This window comes from Oncorhynchus tshawytscha, linkage group LG06 (genome assembly GCF_018296145.1).
Source record: "Oncorhynchus tshawytscha isolate Ot180627B linkage group LG06, Otsh_v2.0, whole genome shotgun sequence".
Classification (NCBI taxonomy): domain Eukaryota; kingdom Metazoa; phylum Chordata; class Actinopteri; order Salmoniformes; family Salmonidae; genus Oncorhynchus; species Oncorhynchus tshawytscha.
The window spans coordinates 8,661,406-8,686,529 of record NC_056434.1 but is presented as its reverse complement, the minus strand read 5'-3'; the positions used below and the strand labels follow the sequence as shown (position 1 = coordinate 8,686,529).

Sequence of the window (25,124 nt, the reverse complement as noted above, 5' to 3'; positions counted from 1 at the left end):
GGGATTCTAATCTTCCACCTAGATTAGAAAATTGTAAATTTCAGAGTTTCCAACGCAATGGGAAGGCGGCATTTTAACAACGAGTAAGCAAGTCATGCCACATGCATGTGCTAGTCGGAACGCCGAAATTTAGGACGTGTTTATCGAATTTCTTGGTAAGTATCAGAATCAACCAATAGGAAGCTCTATGCCAGGAGTGTCAAACTCATTCCATGGAAGGCCAAGTGTTTGCAGGTTTTTGTTTTTCAATTAAGACCTTAAAAAACCAGGTGAGTGGAGTTCCTTACTAATTAGTGACCTTAATTAATAAAGTACAAGGGAGGAATGAAAACCACTCGGCCCTCCGTGGAATGAGTTTGACCGCAGGTTGGTGGCACCTTAATTGGGGAGAATGGACTTGTGTTCATGGCAGGAATTAGTGGAATGTATCGAATACATGGTTTCCATATGTTTGATTCGCTCTGTTCCAGACATTATTGAGTCATCCTCTCCTCAGCAGCCTCCAATGAGTTTGACACATGCGCTCTACATAAATAACTTATGTTAATTTTAACTTCTGAGTTTCCGATAGCACATGAACGCAGCATTTGACACTGGTTTGAGATGAGAAACACTATTTTCACGCCATTGAGACCACCACAGCCGGAAGTTAAGTTTAGGGAAAATGTTCACCTTACCTGTTATAAAAATCACTCCAGGTCGTAGCTGAATCGAAGTGGCATGAAAAAAGTGTGTCCCGGTTTGGGATATCAAATTCTTTCAGAATAGGATAAACGCTCTTTTCACGGCACTTTGATACAGCTACAACAGGAAGTTACTTTTTCATAGCAGGTTAGGAGAATTTAGGCAACTGGTTATGATAATTAGGTTAGGGTGAGCGAAAATGCTCTCCTAACCGGCTACGAAAAATAATTTCCTTTCGTAACTGTATCGAAAAGAGTGTGTCCAAATACAACACAGCACGGTTAAAGGATTTGTTCTATCTGTGGTATGATGTGTCCCTTCAGAATGGTCGTCACTAGTTACCACAGCCACAAAGTCATAAACCCCACCGATTTCTACAAAATATTTTCATAAAATCTGATTTTAAACCTAATCCTTAACCACACTTCTAACATTATGCCTAACAACCAAATTTAAATTAAGACAACAAAAAAAAGCACATTTTTCGTTTTCATTCATTTTTACGATTTAAAAAGTAAATCAGCGTATCCCATTCGAATTCTCTAATGATTTACGTAAGTCAATGCGCAACCCTCCCAGAGTGCTGTTCGTTTTCTTTTTTGCCATCTTGTCGAGTGGTAAGAGGAAGAGCAGAGCGGCAGTTAGCTTGCTGCTAGTAAGTAGGTTTGTGACATAGCAGCAGCTCTAAATAGTGAGAGAACCAGAGGACGAGGAAGATAAACTTTATTAAATTCAGGAATTTCTGTCTATCGGAGGATATAGATTCAATGTGAAGATTTGGAAGAACATTAGGACTTGTTTACATGATGTCGTACAGGCTTGTTTATAGGTAAGGATCGAACTAACGACACCGATAGCTATTATTTGGTTAGCTTTGAGCTACATTAGCTAGCCAGCTAAAAGGGAGAGTGGTGAACGGAGCCCGCCTCAGACTAAAGTGTTGGTAGCAGCTGGTGAGCGGTAACTGCAACAAGGGGCTGCTTACAACTCCGGGGCCGGGACAATAACGCACGCAGGAGGCCAGGTTCGGGAAGAACTGGAGGAGAGGAGGTGGTGATATCGGGATACTTGTCACACAGCGACAAGCTAACGTTACTCTGTCCGATTTCGGACGGTGGGCTGTTTTTTTTAAATATTTTTTTTTTTACAGACAATCTGCAACAGGAGAGGGGAACAAGGAATATGTCGCATACTTGCCTGCTATAATCTGTGAATTCTTTCTTTAGCTAGCTCGTTAAAAGCTATCACTTATTGAGCTCAGACGAAACGCTTATCAAGGAAATAGACAGTCACTTGAGTGACTAGCAAAGATATTCAACATGTCAAAAATGCCAGCAAAGAAGAAGAGTTGTTTTCAGATCACGAGTGTGACACAGGCTCAGGTGGCGGCCAGTAGCATCACGGATGACACCGAGAGTCTGGACGACCCGGACGAATCCAGGACCGAGGATGTGTCATCCAAAATATTCGACGTGTCCCTGGCCGATCCGGGAGTATGTGATCGAAGTTCATCCGAGGAGACTTTAAACAATGCAGGGGAGGCGGAGGCAGCTGTCATGGCCTTACATTTACTTCAAGAGGGGCAGCCAGTAGCTGCAACAGGTCCTTTTAATGGGAGCCATGCTCTTAGAAGTACAGGCCTGAGCCATATCAACCCACAATTTTTAGGGGGTAGTGTTCCTGTACCAGCTGCGAGTCAGCCCTCCATTCCAACCTCGGCCACCCAGCAGCCGACAACAGTCAACGCTGGCCCTGCTGCGAATGTTTCACCAAGTGTATCTCAAACGCCCCCCGCTGCGCCTAGCTCTACAACGACGACAAGCTGTAGTTCACGTTTCAGGGTCATTAAACTTGACCACAGTACAGGAGAGCCCTTCAGACGGGGCAGATGGACATGTATTGAGTTCTATGAGAGAGATTCAGAGGGCTCTAGCATGAGCAGGACTGTGGATAGCATAAAACACGCTGTCACTATTGACCACAATGCAGACAGTGGGCTAGGGACCACAGGAAGCAATGTGGTTGCTCCTAGTACTCTCTCCACACAGGCTCAGGAGTCCACAGGTGATAGTGGCTACTACACTTTCCACCATGGCCACCCTCCGGAGCTTCAGCAGCAAGGCTACAGCCAAGAGCCCCAGACAGGGAGTGGGGCGAATGCCTTACAGCCCACAGGGTACTCAGCGACGGTATCGCAGGCACAGGCCAACGTGCAGCCCGCTGTCCCCCAAATGCTTCACCCTATTGGCCTCAATGGTGTGCCCCAAGGTGGCATGCTGCAAAAATCCCCCCTTGTGCCTCTTGCCACGCAGGCCCAGCAGTTTGCCTACTCCGCTCATCCCTCTGGAATGCACCCCAGTCAGCTGGACTACCGACAGCAGCACTTAGCCCCTCTACAGCCTCAGGGCTCCAACCCTCAAACCCACCCCATGGCCTCCCTCTCTGTGGGGCCTCTGTCGAGTCAAGGCCCCTCGTCTGTCAACACCCCTCAGGCTGGAGAGCTGTCTGGGTCTTTGCACGGCGGTCCATTAGCCTCGACCCATGGCCTGTTGCTGCAGGTAGCCAGCGGGGCCGTTATGTCTCCTGCCCTACAGCAGCCGGTGAGTCATCCTCAGCCTTCAGGAGGAATGGGCAGGGCCTCCGTTGTCCAGAATGTGCCTGCCACAGTGCCCAGTGCCACCAACACCCCCCCAGGCATGCCAAGCCAGGCTCCTGACCCAGGACTCCCCCCCCTGGCCCAGGTAGCTCGCGGTGAGGCCACAGCTGGAGCAGCCGGACAGGGCCTTCCCACTGCCAGCCAGGGGGACGACAGCCGCAGGAGGTCGGACACCCTTCCTCAGCCCAATGCAACCCCTGGAAAAGATGTCATGAGGCCTTTCATCCCTGAGAGCTTGCAGCTGGCCACTCCCACCGTCAACAGCCTGTTCGGGATAGCCATTCCCATGGATGGAGATGAGGATGGGTAAGAGATTTGTTTTAAATTCACTTCAAATGTTGGGGGGCCTAGCTCAATGTTCAAACCTTATCTGTGTAGTGCAGTGTCCAGCCAAGGTGTTTATCCATTCACTCCCAATGGGGTGTCAATGGGCATCATGTTAAGATGTAAACAAAACTCAAGTGTTAGAAAACTGAGTAGCGCTGAGGGACTGAGGGCTGTTTCTGGAAGACTGCCATCATGTTACACATTCCCGTGGCATTCTGCAGCAGTGCGGTCATACTCAATGTTGTGTAGTGAAGGCCTCCTCTTGCCAAGGCTAGTGTGAGGTATGCTATTCCTGGAAATGTTTACTTGTATGTAAAAACATCTCTCGCGGTTGTGTTCAGAAGGTAAATGTGGAGTTTGGGGAAGGGCAGGATGGGAGGGTGGAGGTGGCAGGGGGGAGAACTGCGCCACAGAGAACTGGCATGGAGGGAGGAATCCTTTTTAATGTGTTTCATTAGTGCCTACTGGTTGATTTAAAAAAATAAAAAATAATATATATATATATATAATTTAAAAAAAAAATACTTTTAGTCAAGACTGCAGGAATGGCTCACCAGTTTGCCTTTAATTCCCATAATTTCAGATATCCAATGTTTGTTTGGTTACTGTAATTTCTGTGAAAGGCATTCAATTTATTATTTTTCTTCTTATTCTTTTTAAAGTTGTCATTGTCGTAGTGGACACGTTGTTTGCGGAGTGCACAACTTAGGCTACGCTTGTGATAAACAAGTTTTAGTTTTTCATTCCATTTACGACTTGTCAATTTATTCATTGTGTTTTGTTTGGAACGCTCCTGTCAATGTTGAGTAAGGACTCGCACCTGATTACGCACAGAATTATGCCTAGACTACCTGGCCTGCATGCAAATGTAGGCTTATAAATGTGCTCATTTGGAGATCTGATAGTATTTCTGAAAAAAAGTCACGCTCAGAATCTGTGGAAATGTCATCAAATAGGCCTAGCTCATTACTTATCCTTTGCGCAAATACAGCTGTGTCTGTCTGGAGCGCACTGGCGCAGAAACTGAGGATCCAGAATATTTTATGCAGTGTTTGAAGTTCCTTGCAGACAGGCCATGTGTAGTTGTATTTTTATCAGGATATATTCTACCTGCAGGCTGCCATGTTTTTATTTGTTGGCTTTATGTAGGTTATTTTTTACATAGTTGGCAATAGAAATGACATTTTATTTGTCACGTGCCGAAATTCAACAGGTGTAGGTAGACCTTACAGTGAAATGCTTGCTTACAAGTCCTTAACCAACAATACAGATTTTAAGAAAATAAATAAATATATAACAAATAATTTAAGGAGTAACAAAATAACAGTAGCGAGGCTACAGTTGAAGTCGGAAGTTTACATACACCATAGCAAATACATTTAAACTCAGTTTTTCACAATTCCTGATATTTAATCCGAGTAAAAATACCGTCTTAGGTTATTTTAGGATCACCACTTTATTTTAATAATGTGAAATGCCAGAATAATACGAGAGTGATTTATTTCTTTCATCACATTCCCAGTGGGTCAGAAGTTCACATGCACTCAATTAGTATTTGGTAGCATTGCCTTTAAATTGTTTAACTTGGGTTAAATGTTTCGGGTAGCCTTCCACAAGCTTCCCACAATAAGTTGGGTGAATTTTGGCCCATTCCTCCTGACAGAGCTGGTGTAACTGTCAGGTTTGAAGGCCTCCTTGCTCTCACACGTTTTTTCAGTTCTGCCCACAAATGTTCTATAGGATTGAGGTCAGAGCTTTGTGATGGCCACTCCAATACCCTGACTTTGTTGTCCTTAAGCCATTTTGACACAACTTTGGAAGTATGGTTGGGGTCATTGTCCGTTTGGAAGACCCATTTGCCACCAAGCTTTAACTTTAACCATTGACCTGACTGATGTCTTGATGTTGCTTCAATATATCCATATCATTTTCCAACCTCATGATGCCATGTATTTTGCGATGTGCACCAGCCCCTCCTGCAGCAAAGCACCCCCACAGCATGATGCTGCCACCCCCGTGCATCACGGTTGGGATGGTGTTCTTTGGCTTGCAAGCCTCACCCTTTTTCCTCCAAACATAATGATGGTCATTATGGCCAAACAGTTCCAGTTTTGTTTCGTCAGACCAGAGGACATTTCTCCAAATAGTACGATCTTTGTCCCCATGTGCAGTTGCAAACCGTAGTCTGGCATTTTTATGGTGGTTTTGGAGCAGTGGCTTCTTCCTTGCTGAGCAGCCTTTCAGGTTATGTTGTTATAGGACTCGTTTTACTGTGTATATAGATATTTTTGTACCTGTTTCCTCCAGCATCTTCATAAGGTCCTTTGCTGCTGTTCTGGGATCGATTTGCACTTTTCGCAACAAAGTACATTCATCTCTAGGAGACAGAACACGTATCCTTCCTGAGGGGTATGACAGCTGCGTGGTACCATGGTGTTTTTACGTGCGTACTATTGTTTGTACAGATGAACGTGGTACCTTCAGGCGTTTGGAAATTGCTCCCAAGGATGAACCAGACTTGTGGAGGTCTACAATTGTTTTTCTGAGGTCTCGGCTGAGGCACTGAGTTTGAAGGAAGGCCTTGAAATACATCCACAGGTACTTCACCAATTGACTCAGGCTAATTGAAATAATTTATCGGAAGCTTCTCAGGCCATGACATTTTCTGGAATTTTCCAAGCTGTTTAATGCACAGTCAATTTAGTATATGTAAACTTCTGGCCCACTGGAATTGTGATACAGTGAGTTATAAGTGAAATGATCTGTCTGTAAACAATTGTTGGAAAAATTACTTGTGTCATGCACAAAGTAGATGTCCTAACCGACTTGCCAAAATGATAGTTTGTTAACAAGAAATTTGTGGAGTGGTTCAAAAACATGTTTTAATGACTCCAACCTAAGTGTATGTAATCTTCGAACTTCAACTGTATGTACAGGGGGTACCGGTACAGAGTTGATGTGCGTGGTCACCAGTTAGTTGAGGTAATATGTTGGTAGAGGTAAAGAAGTTACTTTTAGATTTGTGTAAATTTAATTGAGTTATTAATGACAATTCAATGATTTTGAGATATGAGGTCTTTATTATAAATGAAACTGTTCCATGAAAATGAGCATATGAAAACCATAACATGCAGATCAGTAGAAATGGTAAGATAAATTCGCACTCTAAATCGAAAAAGGTTGCCAGCCCCTGGTGTAGCCTATTACCAGCAACTCCGGGAGCTAATGGCAGAATCTGTCAAGGCCAGTAGCAGGTGGTGGTGGTTCGGGAACAGCCTAACCAGAAGAAAAAAAACTATCTTGATCTCTGGCTCCCTCTTGAGTCATGTGTGTCATTATTTAATCACAGTGTGCTTAAAGCATCAGACAAGCTCCGTAGTCTATATATTGTTGATTTTTATAAAAACACACAGTGTGAGTATGTTAGAGCATTGGACCAGTAACCGAAATGTTGCTGGATTGAATCCCCGAGCTGACATGGTAAAAATCTGTTCTACCCCTGAGCAAGGAAGTTAACCCACTGTTCCCCGGGTGCCGAAGACATGGATCGACGATTTCCCTTATATGGGAAAAATAAAATTCGGACAAGTCCATTGGTCGATTTTATTATTATTATTTTTTTGGTTGGGGATGGCCCTAAAACACTGGACAACAACCCACTTTGTTATAGACACTCAGAACCCCATATTTATCCCCCCCCCCTCTCCTTTTTGTGTTGAGGGCTCTTAAATAAATTACACTAAAAGTAATGCTGATACTTTCACTGAAGTGAATACTCTCCTAGCATGGAGCACTCTGTTTTGTTCTGGGGTAGAGTAACTCTGGATCTCTTCCTAGCATGACACCTCATAAATAGGGGGTAGAGAGGGAGAAATAATGATGGACAGAGCAAGTTGTTGCCAGTGTAATGTCACCGGGAACAGCCTATTTTCTAATCGTTCTCGGATGTTGGCCTTGACATCAGTGGAGCCCTATATAACCGACAATGGAGCCATGATGGCAGCAGGTCTGCATCCCAAGTTTACACCTTGTTCACTACCATTGACCAGAGTCCAATGGAGAATAGGGTGTCATTTGGGAAGCAGAACGTTGGTGGTGAGGACAGGCCGACAGGTGGGCTCCAGTCAACGGTGAGATGACACGGCTGGATTGAGTCGAGTCTCTGTCAACGGTCTAGCTCAGTCCTATCATGGCCTGCCCTGGCTGATGTTGACATGGGATTTTCCCAGTCCTTGAAATTGTTCACGTTTCAGACTGATTCTCGATCACTTGTACTCTCACTGTTTATTGACTTTTGGAGGCTCTTGAGAGGCTTCCTATAGATTCTCACAAACACTTGTGTAGAATGTTCCTGTGCTGAAGTTTGGTTAACCTTGGAGTGTGAGCTGGGAGGCTAGCCTGTGTGTAGCCTAAAGGGGAGATAGCAGGCAAACAGAGCCAGCTAGGCTCTAGATTATTATGTTATCAGCTAATATTCAGATAAAATATATAAAACTTCCTGACAATTCAAAATGATCCAAATGTAAGAAACACATCTAAAATCATGTCACATCTTCTACGGAGAGATATGTTTACTCCTACAGCCAGAGACACATTGTTCTGTACACAATTTCAATTCCAATGTGAAACCAGGTCAGGGCCAAGTGTCATTGTTTGTTCTGGTTTTATTAAAACAACGCTGGGTAGCGCAGTGCGACTGGGGAGAGATTGAGTCTTCAGTTTGGAAAGGTTGGCATCTTCTATGCTCAATGCCAAATACACCAGTGAGGATGCCCTTGGGACAAATTGGCTCCATCCAGTAGAATGGTATGGTCTTCAACTGAATTATAACTCCCTGGATTCCCCTCAGCCGGACTCTCAATTGCGAGTTTAGGGGGGCGTAGTAGTTGGATCCTAATTTAGGACTACATCTTAATCGGCAATCAATTATTTAACCTGTTTTTATCACAGATTTTTTTTTTTAGATAAATACCTGGGCTACTCTTAAGAGGAAAACCCAGTAACTAGGCAACACCGACTTGAGCTACAGTCGTGGTCACTCCAGGACCCAGCATTGATAGTCCTGTGCCCCTGTGGTGGCCCTACTTAACAAAGTGACTGGTTTCAGTGTGTGCATGTGAGCCACGCCCCTTCTGTGTCACCGCTGAAAAAAATAAAGGGAACACTTAAACAACACTATGTAACTCCAAGTCAATCACACTTCTGTGAAATCAAACTCTCCACTTAGGAAGCAACACTGATTGACAAATTTCACATGCTGTTGTGCAAATGGGATAGACAAAAGATGGAAATTATAGGCAATTAACAAGACACCCCCAATAAAGGAGTTTTTCTGCAGGTGGTGACCACAGACCACTTCTCAGTTCCAATGCTTCCTGGCTGATGTTTTGGTCACTTGAATGCTGGTGGTGCTTTCACTCTAGTGGTAGCATGAGACGGAGTCTACAACCCACACAAGTGGCTCAGGTAGTGCAGCTCATCCAGGATGGTACATCAATGCGAGCTGTGGCAAGAAGGTTTGCTGTGTCTGTCAGCGTAGTGTCCAGAGCATGGAGGCGCTACCAGGAGACAGGCCAGTACATCAGGAGACGTGGAGGAGGCCGTAGGAGGGCAACATCCCAGCAGCAGGACCGCTACCTCCGCCTTTGTGCAAGGATGAGCACAGCCAGAGCCCTGCAAAATGACCTCCAGCAGGCCACAAATGTGCATGTGTCTGCTCAAACTGTCAGAAACAGACTCCATGAGGGTGGTATGAGGGCCACATGTGGGGGTTGTGCTTATAGCCCAACACCGTGCAGGACGTTTGTCATTTGCCAGAGAACACCAAGATTGGCAAATTTGCCACTGGTGCCCTGTGCTCTTCACAGATGAAAGCAGGTTCACACTGAGCACATGTGACAGATGTGACAGTCTGGACATGCCGTGGAGAACGTTCTGCTGCCTGCAACATCCTCCAACATGACCGGTTTGGCGGTGGGTCAGTCATGGTGTGGGGTGGCATTTCTTTGGGGGGCCGCACAGCCCTCCATGTGCTCGCCAGAGGTAGCCTGACTGCCATTAGGTACCGAGATGAGATCCTCAGACCCCTTGTGAGACCATATGCTGGTGCGGTTGGCCCTGGGTTCCTCCTAATGCAAGACAATGCTAGACCTCATGTGGCTGGAGTGTCTCAGCAGTTCCTGCAAGAGGAAGGCATTGATGCTATGGACCGCCCGTTCCCCAGACCTGAATTCAATTGAGCACATCTGGGACATCATGTCTCGCTCCATCCACCAACGCCACGTTGCACCACAGACTGTCCAGGAGTTGGCGGATGCTTTAGTCCATGTCTGGGAGGAGATCCCTCAGGACACCATCCGCCACCTCATCAGGAGCATGCCCAGGCGTTGTAGGGAGGTCATACAGGCACGTGGAGGCCACACACACTACTGAGCCTAATTTTGACTTGTTTTAAGGACATTACATCATCATTGAGTGGCGACAGAGGGTGAAAAATATAGAGGCCACACTGAGGGTTATTCTCAGCAATTTTAAATCTGACATTGCTAAAAGAGCTATGTAAATGATTCTGGGTGCATTTTATTCTCTGCTCAGATCGGTCTGAAAGGAATTTACTTTCCTGCTTTGATGTCTGCTTTTTTTTGTTTGTCAAACTACATCCTCGTTTTTAAAAACTTTAGTTTCTAATGTTTCATCTTGTCAGCATTGTGCACTTCCTGTTCCCCCTCTTGTGCTGAGCTTCTGCAGGGCAACGGACGTGACTCATATTGGCGGAGTAGAGATGTAGCAGTTTAATTCACTGATCTGACACCGTTTCACAACAGACTAGTATTTAATCAGTGCGTGTATGTTTTTTGTCATTCACCAAGTGGTGTAAATGCTGGTGTAAATCCTGCCTGTTATTTGGTGACAGAGCAATTTGGGTGACCTCACTCCTTTCCTACTCTCCTTTTAGTTATAGGTCCCATGAGAAGGGGAGGGGGGGGGGTTTAGGAAATTGTTATGCACTGTTGGTTCTTATCAACTCTGACCTTCAACCTACCTTCTATGCCTTCAAGTGTGTGGTGGCTAATGTATACGAAGCCCCTTGAGTCTTGCCTCTACGCACTAGATCCAAGAAATGGTTTTTACCCTATCCATGACCAATGGTGGTCAGTGTCATGTCCCGAATGTGGAAAACCGAAGGAGACCACGTAAAATAAAATAATTGACAGTTTTGGAGCATTACGAGGGATTTTTTATATTTTTTAAAGGATGCGGTAAGACGCCACATGAAACCTACCCTGACAACATAATCACGGTGCATTCATTCTCAAATCCCTCTCTCTGCGTCGTCCCTTTCATTCAGAACTGCAACGTTGACAGCCACCTAAAGCCTGAAGTGATGGTTGCTTTGATTTCCATAAAGGTTGGCTCGGGGCATCCAGTGTGCTGTCTAAAGGGTCTGTCACAGGGAGTACGGTATGTAAAGGGTTTTTTGTGTGTGACTTGTCACACTCTTATGTTAGCTGCAGCGCAGATGAGGCCTGGGATTCTTGGGCCCTGTAGTCATTTAGTAATGTTATGTACAGTCCAGGCCTGCATTATTAGCTGTCTAAGCACAGCTTTAAAGATTTCCGGATACAAGTTATGTGTTGGAGTGTCACATGCCGCCTGGCTGCACAAAGCCTTTTTAACTGAAGCGTTTCACTGGGTGTCCTGTGCGTTCGCTGCCACTGTATAATGTGGCACAAGCGGGGATGAACTGTGATGCGCTGTATCAGCCCAGTCTGTCATGTTGCCGTGCTCTCTTGCCTGCGCTCTGCTCTCTTGCCTGCGCTCTGCTCTCTTGCCTGCGCTCTGCTCTCTTGCCTGCGCTCTGCTCTCTTGCCTGCGCTCTGCTCTCTTGCCTGCGCTCTGCTCTGCTCTCTTGCCTGCGCTCTGCTCTGCTCTCTTGCCTGCGCTCTGCTCTGCTCTCTTGCCTGCGCTCTGCTCTGCTCTCTTGCCTGCGCTCTGCTGCACAGTGGCTGCCTTACACTTCTCATTAGCTCTCTGCTGTGCAACAGGCCTGCTCATTGGACCCCAGGCAGTTACTGGAGAGTGACCGACTGTGTTTAAAGGGAATTGTCTGGACACGCTAGAGCAGACCTGAGGCGGACACACACAGGGAGTTCAGTGTGTCACGCTCATGCTTCAGTACCCTATTCTGTGCTTTATTTAACCGGCAGAGTCCATGATCTAGACCCTGATTTGGTGAAATGGAGCAGATGGCGTGTCTTTTGTGCCGGTTACCGTGCTAATGTCATCAGTTACTTGTTGCATTCCGGCTGGGCTGAGTGGGGGGCTGGGCTGGGCTGAGTGGGGGGCTGGGCTGGGCTGAGTGGGGGGCTGGGCTGGGCTGAGTGGGGGGCTGGGCTTAGCTGAGTGGGGTGGGCTGGACTTAGCTGAGTGGGGTGGGCTGGACTTAGCTGAGTGGGGTGGGCTGGACTTAGCTGGGCTGGGCTGCGTAGGCTGGGCTGCGTAGGCTGGGCTGCGTAGGCTGGGCTGCGTAGGCTGGGCTGGGCTGCGTAGGCTGGGCTGCGTAGGCTGGGCTGGGCTGCGTAGGCTGGGCTGGGCTGCGTAGGCTGGGCTGGGCTGCGTGGGCTGGGCTGGGCTGCGTAGGCTGGGCTGGGCTGGGCTGGGCTGCGTAGGCTGGGCTGCGTAGGCTGGGCTGCGTGGGCTGGGCTGCGTAGGCTGGGCTGGGCTGCGTGGGCTGGGCTGCGTAGGCTGGGCTGGGCTGCGTAGGCTTGGCTGCGTAGGCTGGGCTGCGTGGGCTGGGCTGCGTGGGCTGGGCTGGGCTGCGTAGGCTGGGCTGCGTAGGCTGGGCTGCGTAGGCTGGGCTGCGTAGGCTGGGCTGCGTGGGCTGGGCTGCGTGGGCTGGGCTGCGTGGGCTGGGCGGCGTGGGCTGGGCGCTGCGTGGGCTGGGCTGCGTGGGCTGGGCTGCGTGGGCTGGGCTGCGTGGGCTGGGCTGCGTAGGCTGGGCTGCGTGGGCTGGGCTGCGTGGGCTGCGTAGGCTGGACTGGGCTGCGTAGACTGGGCTGGAGGCTGGACTGCGTAGGCTGGGCTGCGTAGGCTGGACTGCGTAGGCTGGGCTGCGTAGGCTGGACTGCGTAGCCTGGGCTGCGTAGGCTGGACTGCGTAGGCTGGGCTGCGTGGGCTGGGCTGCGTAGGCTGGCTGCGTGGGCTGAGTAGGCTGGGCTGCGTGGGCTGAGTAGGCTGGGCTGCGTGGGCTGAGTAGGCTGGGCTGCGTGGGCTGAGTAGGCTGGGCTGCGTGGGCTGAGTAGGCTGGGCTGCGTGGGCTGAGTAGGCTGGGCTGCGTGGGCTGAGTAGGCTGGGCTGCGTGGGCTGAGTAGGCTGGGCTGCGTGGGCTGAGTAGGCTGGGCTGCGTGGGCTGAGTAGGCTGGGCTGAGTAGGCTGGGCTGAGTAGGCCTAATATAGTAGCTGTTTTTCTCTCTTGGATTGACTCATTGTGACAGTGTCAGCAAAGATGCACAAGAAATTCATCACCTTTTGGCACAGAGCTGTTTCTAATCTGTGGAGCATTTTTGACGCCAACCTTCCACTGAATTAACGTTTAGCCAGACACTGGGGAGCCATCTGTCTGGTAACACTGTGTGCCGTTGAGTCAGAAGACTCAGTCCACGCCCTGCCAACGGTGATCCACCTCACCCTCCATGTCCTGACCCCTAAAGAACAGCGGCAGGAATGGTTGGTGGCTAGCAGCACAGCTGGTACAGCTGGCCCCCTACTGAGAGTCACGTCCTTGAGCCATCCAATCTCCCAGAGCGTAATGCATCGGTTCTGCCCGTACTACTGCAGGGTTCACTGTTTTTATTCGACTCCCCATCCAGCTGACTCACTCTGCCTCAGTCATCCGTCTCTGTGCACTGAGCTCACATTACCTCTGGTTCATATCCTGTATGGATATTTTCCCAAGGAAGTAGTAGCGCAGGGAATGGCAGAGCCCGCTACGCTGGATGAGGAACACCAGACAATGGCGGCCACCTGTCCTCAAGCCACTTGCATTGCATTCTGTGTACAGGATCGTTTTATGTTTTCCTGCTTAAGAGGACAGTGTCTTGTGTATGTGGCTTGTGGTTATGTTTTTCTGGGGGGGGGTCATCCAGTTCAGAGGATTCACTCAGCTGAGTGACCTGAGTTTGAGTGGCTGCGTTCATATTCTGTTCACACCACATTTCGAAAGAGGTTTAGGCCCCCAAAATGAGAGACATAATGTTGATTATGTTAACTCCGCCTCAGGTTTTTTTTCCAGGTAACATGTTGATGCATTTGACCTGTCAGGGTAAATGTATTCAAGTTAGTTTTGTTTAGGTTGTGTTTTACAACTGTTACCCAATAAGAAAAGGACATCAAATATTCTCTTTATTTAACTTAATCTGAAATACAATACATAAATTATGTAAAAGAACCGTTTCACTCATCACCTTTTATATAATATTTCAGGTATTTGGTAACTGCTGCCAATGGGTAAAACCCTTAAGAACACTTGTATAAAGGTATTGTTGTGCAAAGCTTCTTATTTACTGAAGTGCTCGTTTCTAAATCCCCTGTCAAGCAGGCATCATGGGGCCAAGACTCTCTCTTTAACAGTTGTCATGATGCGCGCTCTTCAGTGAATAGCACAATAAAGACCTTGTATTTCTTGGAACTGTTTTGATTACCCACGGTTCGGGCCAGATCCAATACATAATATTAGCCTGGACAGGTGTACCCCAAGGCTGTATCCTAGGACCAATACTTTTCTGCTCTCAGTGCACTTGTAGGTGTCTGCAATCACTCTGTTTTGATGAATGTGATTTTACCTGCCAGTCAAGTGCATCAGTGCTCTAAATACAATTGTTTTCTTGTAATTATCTGACAAGGCAATGCCAAAGGGACGCACAAAGTTTCTGGTGACGTTTCCCATGTGGACTCTGGGCTATAGGTCACCCAGATAGTAAGTGTTATTTTGTGGCCTCTGCCTGGCAGCATTCCCAAACCTTCACACACTTACCTAAAGCAATTATTTCACTGCAGTCTCTACATTTTGGCATATATTTAATCCAATAATGTTTACTGTTTGATGTAAGCGGGAGAGGCTATTTCTTGTGTAGGGTGCTCTCCCACTCTAAATATAATCAAGTGGAATGGAACAAATTGGCCATTAGCTACCACCATCGACGTGATACAGCTGCTCAGTGGGAAGCACCTTGATACAACACTGGTCATTTACACTGGCTTGTCGTTACGTTAGCTAATTGTCATGTCACGGTGACCAATACTACAAGTTATTTCTCCCTCGCCCATCAAAACAAACATCTCTTTTTATTTTTACAAGTTTGAACTATCTCCGAGTTGACTTTTTCTCCCCTTCTCTCTTAGAACTTATTCTCCATTTCTGTCTGGTCTCATTTGTCCGTTAATGAACTCGTTCTGGGCACTAGGGGTGTCTGACTGCCTCGTTCTTTAAAATCAGTCATTTGGTTTCTTACTCTGGTTGTTACCAAGTGACCTCTTCACAGCTGCTCTCTGAGGTATTTGTTGAAGTGAAACTTGCAAGCTAAAATGCAGCACTTACTTGAGGTAATTCCACAACATGGGTTATGAGCGAGACTCAGAGGCACGGTGAAAAATAAATCTGTCATGAGCTAAAATATACAGTGCATTCTGAAGGTATTCATACCCCTTCCCTTTTTATATATTTTGTTACATTACAGCCTTATTCTGAAATGGATTCAAGTTTTTTTTTTTTACCCTCCAATTTATACACAATACCCCATAACAACAAAGCGAAAACAGGTTTTTAGACATTTTTGAAAATGTATTAACAATAAAAAAACACCTTATTTACATAGCTATTCAGACCCTTTGATCATCCTTGATGTTCCTACAACATGATTTTAGTTCATCTGTGTTAAATTAAATTGATTGGACATGATTTGGAAAGGCAAACACCTGTCTATATAAGGTCCCACAGTTGACAGTGCATGTCAGAGCAAAAACCAAGCCCTGAGGTCGAAGGAATTGTCCGTAGAGCTCTGAGACGGGATTGTGTCACAGATCTGGGGAAGGGTACCAAAAAATGTCTGCAGCATTGAAGGTCCCCAAAAACACAGTGGCCTCCATCATTCTAAAAATGGAATAAGTTTGGAACCACCAAGAGCTGGCCGCCCGGCCAAACTGAACAAGATGGCTGCCCGGCCAAACTGAACAATCGGGGGAGAAGAGCCTTGGTCAGGGAGGTGACCGCTCTGATGGTCGCTCTGACAGTGCTCTGACAGAGCTCCAGAGTCCCTCTGTGGAGATGCTTGTCCTTCCGGAAGATTCTCCCATCTCTGCAACACTCCACCAATCAGACCTTTATGGTAGAATGGCCAGACAGATTCTACACCTCAGCAAAAGGCACATGACAGCCCACTTGGAGTTTGCCAAAAGGCACCTAAAGACTGGCAACATGAGAAACACAATTCTCTGTTCTTATTGATGTCTTTGGCCTGAATGCCAGCGTCACTTCTGAAGGAAACCTGGCACAATTCATATGGTGAAGTGTGGTGGCAGAATGCGGTGGAGATGTTTTTCAGCGGCAGGGACTGGGAGACTAGTCAGGATCGAGGCAAAGATGAACAAAGCAAAGTACAGAGATCCTCGATGAAAACATGAAAACCTGCTCCAGAGCAGTCAGGACCTCAGACTGGGGCAAAGGTTCACCTTCCAACAGGACAACAACACTAAGCACACAGCCAAGACAATGCAGGAGTGGCTTCTGGACAAGTCTCTGAATGTCCTTGAGTGGCCCGGCTTGAGCCTGGACTTGAACCCGATCGAGCATTTCTGGAGAAACCTGACAAAAAAATAGTTGTGCTGCAATTTTCCCCATCCATTCGGGTAGAGCTTGACAGGATCTGCAGAGAAGAATGGGAGGAACTTCCCAAATATACAGGTGTGCCAAGCTTGTAGCTTCATACCCAAGAAGACTCCAGTCTGTAATCATTGCCAAAGGTGCTTCAACAAAGTACTGAGTACAGGATCTGAATACTTATGTAAAATGTGGTATTACATTTTTATTTTATTTAAATTGATAATATATTTGCTAACATTTATAAAGCGTGTTTTTGCTTTGTCATTATGGGGTATTGTTTGTAGATTGAGGGGGGGAACACCCCCAATTTCGATCCTTTTTTGAATAAGGCTATAATGTTCCAGAATGTGGAAAAAGTCGAGTGGTCTGAATACCTTCCGAATGCACTGTAGAGAAGAGCCATTAATCAGTTGAGTTCAGCCCCCACTACTAGGCCACGGAAGTCTTCTCCGAGAGTGGATGGAGGACTCAGCTTTTCCCGTTTCAATCTCATGTTGCGCTAAGCTGCGTGAGCCCTCTCGGACCTTTTTGTTGGGGGCCCCCCTCATGCAGTAGAGCAGTGCAGTTTTATACTTCCAGAGACCAGCCCTGCTCTTGTTTTGAGATGTAGACCCAGTGTATCAAGTGTTTTTACACTGTAGTTAATGTCCCTCCCCTTTTGAAAGTCCATTCAAATTCGCTGCGGAGAACCAACTTTTCTCTGCAATTTCTTGCACGCAGGCAACTGAAAATGTTTTTTTTCCCACAAATTATATTTGTCACGTGAATCACCGGTTTATGTTTTGTGTGTGCACTTAATATATTGAATTAATTTTCCATGAGGATTATCAACTCAACAAAAAAAGAAACGTCCCTTTTTTAGAACCCTGTCTTTCAAAGATAATTCGTAAAAATCCAAATAACTTCACAGATCTTCATTGTAAAGGGTTTAAACACTGTTTCCCATGCTTGTTCAATGAACCATAAACAATTAATGGACATGCACCTGTGGACCGGTTAAGACACTAACAGCTTAGACGGTAGGCAATTAAGGTCACAGTTATGAAAACTTAGGACACTAAAGAGGCCTTTCTACTCACTCTGAAAAAACACCAAAAGAAAGATGCCCAGGGCAATATATTGCAATGTCTGTACTGTGAGACGCCTAAGACTGCGCTACAGGGAGACCGGACGGACAGCTGATCGTCCTCGCAGTGGCAGACAACGTGTAACAACACCAGCACAGGATCGGTACGGCCGAACATCACACCTGCGGGACAGGTACAGGATTGCGGCAACAACAACTGCCCGAGTTACACCAGGAACGCACAACCCCTCCGTCAGTGCTCAGACTGTCCGCAATAGGCTGAGAGAGGCTAGACTGAGGGCTTATAGGCATGTTGTAAGGCAGGTCCTCACCAGACATCACCGGCAACAACGTCACCTATGGGCACAAACCCACCGTCGATGGACCAGACAGGACTGGCAAAAAGTGCTCTTCACTGACGAGTCGTGGTTTTGTCTCACCAGGGGTGATGGTCGGATTTGCGTTTATCGTCGAAGGAATGAGCGTTACACCGAGGCCTGTACTCTGGAGCGGGATTGATTTGGAGGTGGAGGGTCCGTCATGGTCTGGGGCAGTGTGTCACAGCATCATCGGACTGAGCTTGTTGTCATTGCAGGCAATCTCAACGCTGTGTTACAGGGAAGACATCCTCTTCCCTCGTGGTACCCTTCCTGCAGGCTCATCCTGACATGACCCTCCAGCATGACAATGCCACCAACCATATTGCTCATTCTGTGCGTGATTTCCTGCAAGACAGGAATGTCAGTGTTCTGCCATGGCCAGCGAAGAGCCCGGATCTCAATCTCATTGACCACGTCTGGGACCTGTTGGATCGGAAGGTGAGGGCTAGGGCCATTCCCCCCAGAAATGTCCTGGAACTTGCAGGTGCCTTGGTGGAAAAGTGGGTTAACATCTCACAGCAAGAACTGGCAAATCTGGTGCAGTCCATGAGGAGAGGAGATGCACTGCAGTACTTAATACAGCTGGTGGCCACACCAAATACTGACTGTTACTTTTGATTTTGACCCCCTCCCTTGTTCAGGGACACACTATTCCATTTCTGTTAGTCACATGTCTGTGGAACTTGTTCAGTTGTTGAATCTTATGCTCATACAAATATTTAGACATGTTAAGTTTGCTGAAAAGAAATGCAGTTAACACTGAGGATGTTTCTTTTTTGTGTTAGGCAATTTTTCACGACCATTTTTGTCATCCTATAAATCGGTCTATAGCTCATTTAAAAGGCTATGTTGTATTAGGAAAAAGATGCTCAATGCGTTCAAGGATGTTTTTAATGCCATTACAATCTTTGGCATGGGGCCTCCCGAGTGACACGTCGGTCTAAGGCACTTCATCGCAGTGCTACAGGCACCACGACAGACCCAGGTTCGATCCCGGTCCGTATTACAACCAGCCGGGATCAGGAGTCCCATAGGACGCCGCACAATTGGCCTAGCTTCGGGTGTTAAGAAGCGCAGTTAGGCGGGTCATGTTTCAGAGGAAGCATGACTCGACCTTTGCCTTCCGACCCCGTTGGGGAGTTGCTGCGATGGGACAAGATTGATATTGTGGCGAAAAAGGGGGTTCTATTTCTGGGGAACTAAAAGTCCAAACAACAAAGTAAAAATAAATATATGTACTTAAAAAAAAATACATCTGAGAGCTAAGTCGCCAAAATAAAAGCTAGACAGTGCATTTTAGCAGAATAAATTATTATGTTTGAGCAAAACACAGCATTAGCCATGGCAAAATCCTATATAATTGCAGGAAATTAGCAAAAAAATACAAGTCTCATTCTATAAATAGTTAATTTGGGTGCATCTCATGAAAGGAATAGGGACTCATACCTTGCAGTGTGGTGTACAAACGGCATGATATTTGGATGATAATAATCACTAAGGCGCTTTGTGATGTTCTCTCCTGCAAAGGAACAATTACTGGTATCTCACAAAGTGAACATACTGTATCTCTCAACCAAATGACAGCCAAACTTTTTCAGGCTGTAGTTGAACCGATTTCAGCCTTAGGGCCTACCTAGGCCTTTAACCTAGATTTCCAAGTCAGGACATAGCAGCGCTAAAAGAACATGAAAAGAACATTAAACTGAAACATGTTCAGTTAAAGCCAAGTACATGTAGGTAATGGTAAGTGTTTTCTAACAGATTTAACAACCTTGTGAGGTACATGAGGGACATGAGTAAACTGACCATTTAATAACCTTGGGTTGGTCGAGCCCTGAATGCTGACAGCCATGGTATATCGGACCGTATACCTCAGGTCTGACAAAACATTTCATTTTTACTGCTCTAATTATATTGGTAACCTGTTTATAATAGCAGTAAGGCACCTCGGGGGTGTGATATATGGCCAATATACCACGGCTAAGGGCTGTGTCCGGGCACTCAGTAAATGGATCATTCTATACCTTTCACAGAGGATTCTGTTTGCACATGTAGCCTTGGTCCAATATTACTATTTTTTTTTTCACCAGTCTTTGCAACAAAACATCTGGCATGAGATTTTTTAAAGCTAATTGTATGCCTGGATCCCTTGACTGGCATTAAATACCATTCGGATCAGATGTTTATTTATTCTGGAAGCATGTTTTAGCGCTGATTTGATTGTAGCTGTGGAACATCATACAATTTCTGATGTGAGAGCTCAGCCTGGACTGAGTCACTAAACCTCAGCTTCACTCCTTATCAATCTAGTTCTCTCCCTCCTTTCTTTTCTTTAGGTAGCTGCTTTTTTTCCCCCATACTCATGTTTCTCTTTTTTATTTCTATGTTTATATGCAGGAACCTGTCCACTGCTTTCTACCAAGCCTTCCCTACTAGCAAGTTATGGGGGGGGCAAAGCCTGTGTGTGTGTGTGTGTGGACCAGCCATGGCTGGCGATCCCTAAGTTTGCATGGTTAGAAGCATGGCATTGTGGGAAGTGTCGGTGCAGGTCGGAATTTCACACTTCAGGACCCGTTGACACTTTTAGTGTGGTAATCTATCAGTCACGAGGACCCAGCGATTAAGTTTCTTTGGCACCGCAGCTGTACAGAGTAGCACCACAGGGTTTTAAGCACTCCAAATAGAAGATCACCTATTACTTAGTGTAATATCCCATGAAATACGATGCGATTTACGTAATATTTTGAAAGCTGGATTTTTGTTGTTGCGATGTTAGGGAAAGCTGAAGAGGAGCAGATTGGTGAATACCCTCACCTCGTTTAGCTTAGGCAAAGTCTTTTTGTCTCATCCATTAGCCTTAGTGATTTGATTATCTAAAATATCTCTGTAGCATATAAAATGATTATGTACAAAAACTGAAGAGCCAAGTGTTATATTGAACTCTTAAGACGAACCAGGCAGTAGGAGGACAGATATTTTGTATGTTGACGTGATTTATGGAGCTTCAGTTTTGTTGGGTGTTACGGACATAACCAACTGAAGTGATGCAGTCACATGGTTTGGCTTGTTTAAGTGACCTCGCCTAACTCCTATGGGAGTTAAGTCATTCACTTGCATTATATCGACTCACTTTTAACTCGCATTATTGAAACACTTGGATAATACTTGAATCTCTGTGTGTGTGTTGCCTCGGTAACAACTTTAGGCCTACCTCAATATAATAAGTGCCTGTTTTTGGTAGTATAGGTCAACATTGTATCCCATTCATCCCATCTGGAATTGAAAACATGTTATATAACCAACCATTTGAATATCCTTTTGTAATGAAATGGCTGCGGTACTTTTGACAAAACAGGTGACAATATTAGGTCCCGTGCGGCTCAAGTTGGTAGAGCATGTTTGCTTGCAACGTCAGGGTTGTGGGTTCGATTCCCACGGGGAAATATGAGATTCTGCTAAATGACTAAAATGGAGATAATATTGGGTTGGATAATTCCATGAAATGCAATTTACGTGGCGGCAATGTACTTTGTTCGGAGATGAGCGTGCATTACTCATGCCCCTGTTCTGATCAGGTTTGAGGCACATGAAAGGCTTTCCCACGTGCTGTCTCATGCTCCTGCAGGGCTTTCTCTCCGCCACGTACTGTATTGCCTGTGAGCTAGTGCCTTTTTTTCAGGTTTTTTTTTTTTACGGGTTAGCTGGCAGGAACGAGTGTCATTCAGGTCTGTTTTGTCAAGACGTCGTAGCTATACAAACGCTCTGATCTCATGATTTATGTAAGGAGCGGTCGACCCCAGGAAGAATGCACCTCGGTGGCACTCTATACCTAAGGTCTTTCGCAACAGTTAATTCTATTTTCAAGTTCATGCAAGGTCATTGCCATAGAAACACCCCCCCCGTAGTATGGCCTATTGTGATCAAAGCACAAGTTACCATATACACTCCCAGTGCACCAACAACACACTGGTGCACTTGGCAAGAGATAGATGGCGGTTGACCGCCCCTGCTGTTGAAATTGGTTGGATTTGGGTAAACAACAGTAGCTGTGTTGTGTAAGAGTTGTGGCTCACCACTTACGTGTTTGATCCCCACCCAGCTGAAATGCCCCCTGGGCTGCAGTGACAAACGGTTTTTGGCTTTTTTCCTAACTGATTTAATCTAACCACAGGTAAACCTGAGAGCTGCCTACCATCCACCCTCCCTTTTTGTCTGGAGTCCGCTAACTTCTCACTCCTTTGCACTGACCGACTTGTTGGAATGGGGCTAATGTCGCGCTAGGTGGCGTAGCGTGTTTTGTCAATGCAGCACCTGCAACCATGTTTGACTACGATGCTGTTTTCACTTTGCTATTCGCTTGTATTTCTTACATCTGCAAACAGCTAGTTTGTCTGTTCTTAGCAAGTTGTGGCTAAATCGTGTTATCCGCTAATCGCTAGCTAATAAATGTACTGAGTCAGCGCAAACGTAGCTAGTTATACATCCTGATACCAGTGGCCAGTAGGTGTGCAGGAAATGCAGAAATTGATGAAAAATAAAGACAATTGTTGGTTTAAGTTTAATTGAACAGTATAAAACAATCAGAATGGTGAGAGACCCATTGAAATCGCTTAAAATGTGTTGTCAACCTGGGTTATGCACTACTCAAAGCACATTTTTCGAATTTGTATTATTCAAAAACACAAAATACCGTCAAATTAGAAAGATACCATAATATGATATTTTGGCCATATCACCCAGCCCTAAGCTAACTTGCTCTAAAGCAATTTTAGGGGAAAAAACATTCCTTCTAAATAAATAATTAGTTTTATAGATTTGTATAGATGTGTATAGTATTGGTTACTAGGTGTGTCCAATCAACTTTGTAACCAATCCCTCTTCCAATTAGGGCTAATTAATTGGAAAAGTTGTTCAAAAGAGGACATTGTATTTCTTTGTTCTCCCTGACGAAGGCCATGCAGCCGAAACGCGTCAGATTTTTAAACTTTATTTCTATAGAATATGCCATAACAAATAAAGGCATTTTAATTAATTATATTTTTTATTATTGATTTTACCTTTATTTAACTAGACAAGTCAGTTAAGAACAAATTCTTATTTTCAATGACGGCCTAGGAACAGTGGGTGAAAGGCCTGTTCAGGGGCAGAACGACAGATTTGTACCTTGTCAGCTCGGGGATTTGAACTTGCAACCTTTCAGTTACTAGTCCAACGCTCTAACCACTAGGCTACCCTGCCGCTATATGAAGTGCCTTGGTCCTCTTTTTGATGACCAATTCACCCCTTTTACCAAAGAGCACCTTCTGTCTACCAAAATGTACTTTTGTGTACCATAGTAGCGCTTCCCTTCCTACTCTTTCTAAGAAATAATATATAGATTTAAAAAAAAATATACAATGTACAAATGGCAAACCTTGTAGGTCGGTCGGATCAGTCATAGGTTTGCGTCGCCACCGATGGCTTTATCCCTAAATTGTATTATCATAGCCATTCAACCTTTTTCTTATAGTGAAACAACTGGAGTAAGTCGACAACTCTGGTCTCGTGTTTCCTTTGGCTATTTTGGGGCGGCAGGGTAGCCTAGTGGTTAGAACGTTCAAATCCGTCGTTCTGCCCCTGAACAGGCAGTTAACCCACTGTTCCTAGGCCTTTATTGAAAATAAGAATTTGTTCTTAAATGACTTGCCTAGTTAAATAAAGGTTAAAAAAATTTTTTTTTTAAATAAAAAGACATTCCGGGAAAGCTACTGGTTGGCGTGCTGAATGGGATCGGTGTACAAGGCGGCAGCACCAAAAATGAACTTGTCACCAAGTTAAAGTAGCAGATGCCGCCTCCTATTTTTACTGCCCTGAATAAAATACTTTTATGATTTATGAGCCATAAGTGTCTCCTGCTGTCTGGTATGGAGGCTGATTTGACCTAGATCATGTATGTGGCCCACATTTATGCCAAGAAACAAACTATTCTATTCCTGATATCATTAGAAATTTCTGCGCATAAAGTCCAAGTCATACGATAGTATCTAAAATGTATTGTGAAGCTCAACAAAGTCACGTATAGATGATTTTTGAACATGATGCGTGAAAAATACTATTATCGGTTCCATGACTTGAATGGGATCTGTGCCACGTATGCTGAAACTTTAGCATTTGGAAACCATGCCAGGGGAAACTAAACAAAAGCATGGATTCCTGCCATGTCCATAGACGGCTGGCTGAGTTAGAAAACCATTGCCAGGCGCTACGTTTGTCCTCTTAACTACTGACCTGGCACCACTACTTACTCTAGCCCTTTGTGCAACTCATACAATGATGCTTCTTTTTCTGTCCCAACAACAACAATGAAATAAAATAGTTCCGATTTTCATTTTTAACCAATACCCCCCCCCTCCTTACTACTTCTGGAGTAAAATAGAAGATGGACCTATACCAAGAGTATAATTGCTAACCGGCCTCTCCTACATGGAGGCCTCCCGAGCTACGATTAATTTAACTGTCCTTTTCTAAGCATCTTATTAAGGAGCACATGAAAGTGTGTCATTTTGAGGGGACTACATGGTGCCTCCACTGCGGGCCAGGTCTGCGAGGACTGATGGACGTGACACAAGCCTGGCACTCTGATTTTTTTGCTTTACGACTTGGGGAGGAAAGGGGGCTGGCCATCATGGCAAAGGGTGATAATATATATGTATGTGTGTCTCGTCTTACACACACATACATATATGTGTGTGTGTGTGTGTGTGTGTGTGTGTATGTATATATATGTATATATGTATATATGTATGTAAGACGAGACACTGTTCCTAGAATATGCCTCCTCCTTGCCAGCTGAGTGAGAATGTTAATCTTGGCAAACGTCTCCACAACGTGACTGCTGCCCTTTTCTTGACACCCTGTTGTGGCCAATCGAGGTGGCTCTGAGAGATGGAGAATCTCCCAGTTGTCAGCAGTCACATCATAAGGGCAAGAAGTATTTAAAAAAAAAAAAGTGATTTGACCTTAACTATGAAGTCAGTTAAGAACAAATTCTTATTTACAAAAGGTCTCGCATCACAGCAAGAAACACAGGGCGGCAGGGTTTGCCTAGTGGTTAGAGCGTTGTGCTAGTAACCATAAGGTTGCAAGCTCGAATCC

General features: G+C 45.6%; 1 protein-coding gene across 3 annotated transcripts in view; it reads left to right on the top strand.

Moving 5' to 3' along the window:
• The first annotated feature begins 1,258 nt into the window (after positions 1–1,258).
• The window catches only part of LOC112251980 (TSC22 domain family protein 2-like), a 46,744-nt gene continuing 22,878 nt past the window's right edge, over positions 1,259–25,124 (top strand). Inside the window, exon 1 of one of the 3 annotated variants that reach the window (XM_042322911.1) lies at positions 1,259–3,646. In XM_042322911.1, coding sequence (XP_042178845.1) covers positions 2,004–3,646 — 1,643 coding nt within the window. In that variant the 5' untranslated portion in view covers positions 1,259–2,003. The remainder of the gene's footprint in view (positions 3,647–25,124) is intronic. The other 2 variants (XM_042322912.1, XM_042322910.1) reach the window with 2 other exon arrangements.